The 8,772-nt window shown below is 44.3% G+C and overlaps 1 protein-coding gene across 1 annotated transcript; it reads right to left on the bottom strand.

The window, feature by feature from the left end:
- Positions 1-5,611: 5,611 nt before the first annotated feature.
- On the bottom strand, positions 5,612-7,292 carry RNF228 (ring finger protein 228). The gene is made up of 2 exons (XM_074192740.1): positions 7,212-7,292; positions 5,612-7,091 (listed from the first exon to the last, which is right to left on the bottom strand). Exons 1-2 carry the CDS (start codon positions 7,290-7,292, stop codon positions 6,162-6,164), a joined length of 1,011 nt encoding a protein of 336 aa, XP_074048841.1. The 3' UTR covers positions 5,612-6,161.
- Between the last annotated feature and the right edge of the window lie 1,480 nt (positions 7,293-8,772).

The following is an 8,772-nucleotide window of genomic DNA, read 5'->3' as shown; positions in this document are numbered from 1 at the left end:
TGATTTGTCATGGAGATAAACAAGGTATCTAGAAACCACTTGTTTGGGCAGGGAACAGTAAGTGGTAAATTAAGCCTTTTAGGGATCATACATTTCAAACTGTAAGGGGATGAATTGAAACTAGGTCCCCTGACCCCAAATCCAGAATTTAACCACAAAGAGAGTGGTAACAATGCTAATCTGCCAAGACATTAGGAATGAAATACCCAAGCAACCATTTCTCAAAAAAACAGCATTAGACTCATTTCTCACAAATAGTGTGTAGTGTTTTAATTAGAAGACAAAAAATCAATGCTTTTTTATTATAATGTTTGGTCAAATATTTAATGCTATTGATACATTAGGTCTTCATTAGCCATACTGTGTCAATTAAAACAAATGGAATCAAACAAATCCGAAGTTCTCCCTGTCATTTCTCAATCAGTTTCTTAAGAGAGTTTATCATTTTTAATTAACTTCTGTAAGAACTGGGGGACACTCCACAGCCACCACTGAATGAAAAGGAGTGAACCTTCAGCCTAGCAATTGTTTAAGGCTAACTTTAGAGAAAGTAGTTTTCTATGTAGGCGTTCAATCAAAACTAGAAATACACAAAGGCTTCTTTTCCTCAGAGGAGACTATGCCTAGGTCTGTGGTTAGTAATGACTGGTTCAGCTCAAAGACTCCACAATCTCATAGTATATGTCCTGTCTCTAGATTTTTTATCACTTAAGTTTTACTCAACATTGTTTTAAAATATGTACTTATATGTGAATATAAGTTTCACATGACATAGAAATTATTCATCATGGCCAGGAAGCAAAAAGAAAAATGCTAGGATGAATGAAATTCTTATACTCATTGAAACCAAAGAGGGTTTTCCCCCTCCTTTTTCTAGGGGAATCAACTGTTTGTTGTTTTTTTTTATTTGACTGTTTGCTTTCAAATTTCTTAAAATAGGACAGTTGAAATTTGCATAAATGATGAAGCAAGGAGTCAGAATGTTTTCTGCATGCTTTACTTTTTATATTCCTCACCACTGCCTCTCCTTTGCTCTCCATCATTTATTTCAACCTACACTTCCAAAATTCATGGAACTCCCTTCCTCTACCCCACCAAACCAAACCAATACTTCAAAACAAAAGATGAACAAACTTCATTTGTAGTAACTGAATTCTAAAAAGTCTTGAGGACACAGCTCCTCTGCTCTCAGGATTAGTCTTGGAAATTGGAACAGCATTCTTTCTAGACTCAAATGATTGCCAATGAGGGATGACAGAGCACTGGGCTTGGAGTCAGGAAGACCTGAGTTCAAATCCAGTCTCAGAAATTTCCCAATGTGTTAATCTGAGTAAATCAACTAATCTCTGTTTGTTGCTAGAGAAGGAAATGGTAAACCACTCCAGTATATTTGCCAAGAAATTCCTGAGAGAGGTCTTTGAGGCCACAAAGAGTTAGACAAGCCTAAACAACCAGAATCTAGAAATAAATGAGTTTCTCTTTGGGTCATTTATATAGTAATAAAGAACAAGAAAAATTTTATAATTTTAGCATCTTTGTGATCCAGCATTGTGATCTTTAGATATTCATGTGTTGTATAGACAGAAGAAAATGATTCATTAATATAATAGCAGAAAGTTGCACAAGTATTTAGCCTGACATATTTTAGACCCAAATATAAAATTGACTTTAGAGTTACTTGGCTCTTGGAAAGATTTATGTATGGATGAATGTATGTATATGTACTCATACATCCTAGAAAAAATCCAAACTATAAAAAAAACCTTTGTTTCAAAGACAAACTATTAATACACTTTCAGAAGTGTATTGCTATGTCAAATGATGAATTGAACTCATTTTAGATGATAGAGGAAATTTAAAATGTAAATATCCATTAAGAGAATGAAATGATGTCGAAGATATGAATAGGAATCAAATGTTAAGTGCTTTTTCTCATGCAAATTGAGCTCTAAAATATCTTCCAAATCCTAAATCCTTCTTTAGATGATCTGTGGTATTAATAGTGCAATGCAAGCAGCTTCATCATTAGATAATGAAGTGGAAATGGCAGTGATTGATAGATGAAAGCTAATGAAATTTCTAACAATAAATGTTGGTGAATGTCCAGAAATACTATATATGAAACAAAGTAAACAACTAGACAAATAGTATAGTACATTGAGAAGTCTTAAGTCCTGAAGGAATTAGAAATGGGGGGGGGTGAAACTATTATCTTCTCAGAACTCCTTTCTCTGAAATGAATAAATGAAAAGGTCCTTTTTTTAAATTCATAGTGCCCCCCTGTCCTTTTAAGTAATACATACCTTTGATTTTTTTATTGTTCCTCTCTTTTAAAAAAAAAACTCAAGAGTTTCTATAGTTATTTCATATTTAAACCTTTAGCATCTTTCTGAGGTAGGGACAAGCTAGTACTTATTCCTTCATTTTAAAAATGAGGAAATTGAGGCAGAATGTGTTTAAGTTACTTGCTCAAGGTCACAAGGTTAGATGGAGGCAGAGTTAGAAGACAAATCTAAGTACCCTAACATCTGGGGAAATGCTTCTTCCCGTATATTATGTCACCTTCCTATGCAGTGTGCTGAATATGACCTGGGGATTTTTGTTCAGGCAGCTAATGTCTAGTCTGTTTCAGGACATACTGCCATCTTGAAACCTCTGATTCCAGGCCATTTTCAAAGTCACAAAGGAACTTTGGGGCTGTCAAGAGGGTGTGAATCTGAGCTTGTTTCTAGAGAGAAGGAATCTGAGTTTATTTCCAGGAACTTATTGAAAGTAAAGTGTCAATTGCTATAAAGAGTTCCAGAATTCAATTGGATTCTTAAAGATTCTTTCCAGGTAGATCCTTTCTCCAAAAGAAAGGATGAAAATCAATTCACATTCAACTGGAATCCTCCACACCAATCATTTCTTAAATAACTATTTATTGAGTTACTACTATGGACAAGGCACTGTATTAGGCACTGGGTCACTGATGAGTGATAGTTTGGTGACATCCTAAATCATAGTGGCCTCACAGAGCTATATAATTAATCAGCATATAGTACAATATTCTTTTGACCAGAAGGACCCACAAAGTATTATAGAACCAACAGGAAATAAAAACGGATGTTCCTCATCACATCATCCTGGTATGAAGGCTAATTGGAAATTGGTATCTCACTAATCAACAAGGACATTTAGATACTATGGCTTCTAAAAAGTGGAGAATAATAGTTTTTTGAATGTAGACATTTAACCTTATTAAAAATTTGAACAAAAATTTCCCATGGTCAGTTCATGAAAAAGTCAAATATTGCTAAACTTACATAAAGCCATTTTAAAGATTCCTTGGGACATGTATGTATAACATTTTTGAAATAACCTATTTATCTTCATTAGCCTATCTTCTGTCTGATATGAATCAAAATTGATGAGTTGCAATAGGTATAAATGAAGACTCAGAAGAGCAGTCTCAGAATAAATAGCATTTGATAGACCTCCAGGTTGTTGGGCTAACCAGTATAAACTTTTCCAATGTGTTTATATGCACATATGTTCTCACATATGAATGGAACTACATAAAAGTAAATTCAGTATAGATGAACATGAATAAATAAACAGATATTAATGCACCCAGAATCTGAGCAATAACGAGACATATAAACAAAAGAACAAATACAAATACAGAAATGTCACAATTTTATGTATGAACAATGTAAAAAAAGTGTATGAAACTTAGGCTTCTAAATAAGCATTTAGAAGAAACAATGAACCTAGGGATAAACAGACCTCAGATGATTGTATTCAAGATACTGAATTTAAGGATAGTAAATGAATGATCAGAACTTCAATCTAAGAATTAATAGAGTCAAACTGTTTTTTAAATTTTCTTCCTAAGGATTAGAAGTAAATTCCACAAAATATCCACAATAATATTTATGAACTATTTCCCTTTTGATAATATATAAACTATTAAGATTAGAAAATGGATGTGGATTTTGGGGGTACATAAGTGCCATACAAAGAGATTTGAACATTTCCATCAAGTAGGTTTCATTAAAATGAATCTTTGTATAAATATATTTTATAGGTGTTAATAATCTGGACAATGTACACATCCTGTGTCATTAAATACATTTGTACTGTGTCTTCAATTGCTGTCCTGCCCTTCCTACATAGTCATTAGATTATTGCATCCTTATGATAAATGTCAATGTTCAAAAGTCTGTTAATAGAATACTGATCAGGATATCATGCAGACAGCTTGCATAAATACGTAAAGAATAACATATTACCATCTGTAACTTCTGATTGTTAAGCATTTAAAGTCATCATTCCAAAATACTGAAATGTGGAATAAATAATCTTTTCCTACATAATATGTATTATAATGATTAATTGTTCCTTCATTTTTGCTTTTCTTTTAAAGGACATCAGGTTCCAAGGTACCTCAACCCTTCTCTCCCCCTTATTCTAGGAATTAAAATCAGGACTTTGCGCAAATCTTTCAGGTCTCTTATTGTCTCTCTTCACATTTCAAGTTTATCAATAATTACAAGAAAAGTATCAACCAATCAAACACAACAGTGTCCTAAATACTGAAGGACAATACAGACTCTTGACAATTAAGGGAAAAATTCATAGTATTGGAAAATAGTACCATTTGAAGATTGGCACTGTGCAAGATTCCACTTTTATTTTGTAATTGAACTAGTTATAATTTGGGAGTCTATTTCCTAGTACAACATTTTTTTACTAAACTGTTGTCTCTTTTTTTTTGCCCCCCTCCCATTTTAATTTGATTGGGTCAGGAATATGGGAAAAGAAGAGGCGTCTCATTGCTTATCAATCCAGTTTTGAGAAACTCAATATACAAAGCAACATCCGCAATAATTTCTTTAAAATAATTGTTTGAAATTTTGAACAGGAAAAGTGGGAGGGGGCTGTGCCAGGAACACTAATCATATTTTCCTTTCATAGTCTGATTATCTCCCAGGTCGGGGCAAAAGTAAGCTGCTTTATTACAGTAAGTACTTTACAGTATTTATTTAAAATACTAAAAGAAGGAGTACCTTGGGCTTAAGTCCATTTACAGAACTTGAAATAGTCGTTCCCACATAAGTAACATCAAGACTAACAAACTGCTGTAGCCATTAGGACGTTATCTTGGTATATGGTGTGAAATGCTGGCCTATACCTTATTTCTGCCCTATGATTTTCCACTTTTTCTAGCAATTTTGGTCTTGTGTTATGTAACTATTTTGTGGCTCCGATACACGGTTCTAGGGAGTAAGAGAGACATTTTGACACTTGGTACGATAGAATTCATTGTGGCCTAAAGGCTACTGTATCTCTTCGCTCCCTGGGGAGCCTCTGTCTAAATACTTTGTTCCTACATAAGTAACATCGAGACTAACAACTTGCGTTGTCTTGGTCCTCAATCCCCCCCCCCCCCAAAAAAAGGTTTAATAACCTGGGGAAACACTTGGTTTGGTGTGAGTGGCTACTCGTAGGCAGCCTTTCTATGCGCTGCCCGCTGCCCAATCAGTAGGCCCCTGAGAAAGTACAGAGGGGATAACCTGACCCAGGTCATAACCGCCCATGACAGTGGGGCCAAGAGCAGAGATGGCTGACCCCGGTTCCCCTCCCCCCCCCCCCGTCTTTATCCAACACTTCCATTGGAGCATCCCCACCTGCCAGTCCCCTAGCTCACGCCTCCATGCATACAGCCACAAAGCCTAGAAAAAAAGGATCCTGAAGGGCGTCACTTCCCTTTTTCCCCTCTTTCTAACCCTGGTACCAGAGAGGAGGTGAGGAAGGACTTCGTGCGTGCCCCTGTGTGTCGGTGTGGATGCGGTGGGCAGTGGATTGTCGGACACAGTCTAGGGACGGATTGCCCAAAGACATCCTTGATTTCTGCCATTCCGTTCTCCATTCTCTTATCAAGTCCCCATTCCAAAGGATTATAGAGTGGGGGGGGGGGTGCCCGGAGCAGAGGTGATGTGAATAACACCTCCTGGGCCGAGGGCGGTAAACAGGGGGGGAGGGGTCTGCATGCCGGCAGATGCAAAGGGGAAGGAGGTGACAGGAGGAGGCGGGAAACCAGGTTTCTCCTGGACCTTTAAGGGTGACTGGGCCAGGCCATCCTGCGCCGAGGGGTCGAAGATGCCCGCCGCCGGTTGTTAGGTGTTGTTCCTCCGGCTACCAGCAGTGGCCGCGGGCCGGCCCCGGGGGACACCGCCGCCGCCTCCTCCCCCCGCGGCGCCCCCGCCCCCCGCCGCGGCCGAGCCCCCGGCCGCCCCCTCGGGCCGGTACTTGAGCCAGCAGATGACCCAGGTGACGACGACAGAGAACAAGGCCAGGATGCTGGCCACCGAGAGGCAGATGGGCCCGACGGGCGACGGCGCGGGCGAGCCGGCCGGGGAGGAGCCGGCGGCGGCCCCGGGCCCCCCGGCCCCGCCGCCGCCGCCGCCGCCGCCGCCGTAGTGGTTCACGAAGATGAGGCCGGTGAAGAGCAGCACCACCATGGAGAGGAAGGAGAAGACGACGCACACGCAGCCCGCCGTCAGCGCCGCCCGCTTGCAGCGGTGGCAGCTCTCGTAGCCGCCCGCTCCGGCCGGCGCGCCCGAGGAGCCGGGGGGCGCCGGGGCCGGGGCCGGGGCCGGGGCCGGGGCCGGGGCCGGGGCCGGGGCCGGGGCGGCGGGCGCGGGCTCCGGGCCGGGGCGGCGGGCCGGGGGCGGCAGCGGCGGCAGGCTGTCCTGGGGCAGCGGGTCCCGCGCCGCGCGCAGGGACAGCGGCGAGGCCTCGGCGAACTTGGTGTTGTTGGGCAGGCTGCGCACGCGGCTGTCGGGCAGGGCCGTGCGGTGGCGGCACACGGGGCAGGCGATGCCGCCCGGGCCGGCCCCCGCCTCAGCCGCGGGCCCGGGGCGCCAGGGCGGCGGCGCGGGGGGCGGCCGCGGCGGCTGCGGCTCGCGCTCCTGCTGCGCCGCGCCCCGCGCCTGCAGCTGGCTCAGGCACTCCTGGCAGAAGGTGTGCAGGCACTCCAGCAGCTTGGGCGCCCGCCGGTCCGAGTCGAAGTAGTTGTAGCAGATCTTGCACTCGTAGTCCTCCTCCTGCGAGCTGCCGGCCCCTCTCGCTGCAGCCGCTTCCTCCCCGCCTCCTCCTCCTCCTCTTCCTCCTCCTCCTCCTCCTCCCTCCGCCGCCGCCGCCGCCGCCGCCGCCGCCGCCCCTGCCGCGGGGGGGCTGCCGCTAGCGCTGCCGCCGCTGCCCGGCCTCCCGGGGCCGCCGCCGGCCGTCGCCGCCAGCTCGGCCATGGCATGATCTTCTCATCTGGGGGGAAGGTGAGAGAGCCTTCCTGCCCCTTGCCGCGGCTCGGCCAGCCCCGCGGGCCGGAGGACAGACCGCTCCCTTTGGCCGCTGTCGCCCCTCGGGATGCTCTGCTGGGCTGGGGGGGCTCCGTCGCCCCCCTTCCCTCCGCGCCCCCTCCTTCCTAATGCATCTCGCAGGCGGCTTGTCAAGGGTGGTCTGCGCTTCGGGGTGGGGGGGGCGCTGGCACGCCCTCCCCAGCTGCGCGAACCTGCGTTTCCCTGCCTTTCCTTGGTCCTCCTTTATCCGGCCAGTGGAGGAGCCGCTCCTGGCCGCTCTCCTCTTCCCAGCCCAGCGGGAGCTGGCCGCCGGTGATGTAATGCAGGACTCCAGGCTGGGGCCGGGGAAGAGAGAGCTGGAGGCGGCGGCAGCCCCGCTCGGGGAGAAATCTGTGATCTCATTGCTGGCTTCAAGGGCGAACGCCAGCGATCACAAGGCGACTGAGCCTTCCTAGTGTAATTAGGTGAGCCAAGAGCCGAGCTCCCCAGCTCCCTTTCCCACAGACTTAAGAGCAGCAGCAGACTGCTTGAACCTTATGGCAAATGGATGGTGGCCTTCTGCAGGATCTATTTTTAGGCTCCAGGAGCTGCTTCAACTGGAAGATAACTCCTGAGCACATAAATGTCTTTATGGTTTTAAGTGACCGCATCAGAGGTATGCATGGACGGTGCTGTTCTAATAAATCTGCTAATACAGTTCCCATTGCCTTGTAGCGAGAGGCAGAAAAGCAACCTTTCACCTCCCAGCGAAGATGCAGACCCTCGCCTTGCACCCTCAGCTTTAAATTCGATCTCCACTTTGACCCATCCATTGTTCACTTAATGTTCCATTTTGGAACATTTGGGATGTTTTCGAAAGAACATCTTATAGCAGTTTTTTTTCTATCTATGTGGATCCTTATATTTATTCCTGACCAGGAAATCCTTTCTGCCATCTCCTTGATAATCTTACTAAAACCCTAGAGGAAAGTCTCAACCAGCTAAAAGATGCTAATTAGGAGGAAAAGAAAAAAATAAAAAGCAAGGCAAGAAGACCTAAAATTGAGGGCAAGCTGAAGCTAATAGGAGAAACCAGGAAACCAATGGATATAGGCATATATAAGGGACACAAGGAAAAAGAAAAAAGCCCAACAGTCAGAGAAAACTTTCTGTACATTTTCTAATATTTCCAAATGTATCTTTCTTCCCTCATGAGAAACAAATAATAAATTAGTCCAGTCTCTTTATTTTATTATGTGAAGAGAAATTATTAGAATATAATCTGTTCCCTTCTCCCCCCCAAAAAAAACTTGAATCAAGGGACTATTAATTAAACTTCATTTAGAATGATCACCTTTTACATGAAAGAATTCATCCTTTGGGTTAATGATCCTATATTTTTGTGATAGTGGAGTTCTAGATGGTGAGGTTTCAGTGTTTGGAATATTTT

This window comes from Macrotis lagotis, chromosome 6 (genome assembly GCF_037893015.1).
Source record: "Macrotis lagotis isolate mMagLag1 chromosome 6, bilby.v1.9.chrom.fasta, whole genome shotgun sequence".
NCBI lineage: Eukaryota > Metazoa > Chordata > Mammalia > Peramelemorphia > Peramelidae > Macrotis > Macrotis lagotis.
This window is presented reverse-complemented; position numbering and strand designations above follow the sequence as displayed.

Coding starts and splice junctions, on each gene's coding strand:
- RNF228 (XM_074192740.1), bottom strand. CDS start 7,292: ATGGCCGAGCTGGCGGCGACGGCCGGCGGCGGCCCCGGGAGGCCGGGC. Junction 7,092..7,211: donor CTAGCGGCAGCCCCCCCGCG/GCAGGGGCGGCG, acceptor GGCAGCTCGCAG/GAGGAGGACTACGAGTGCAA.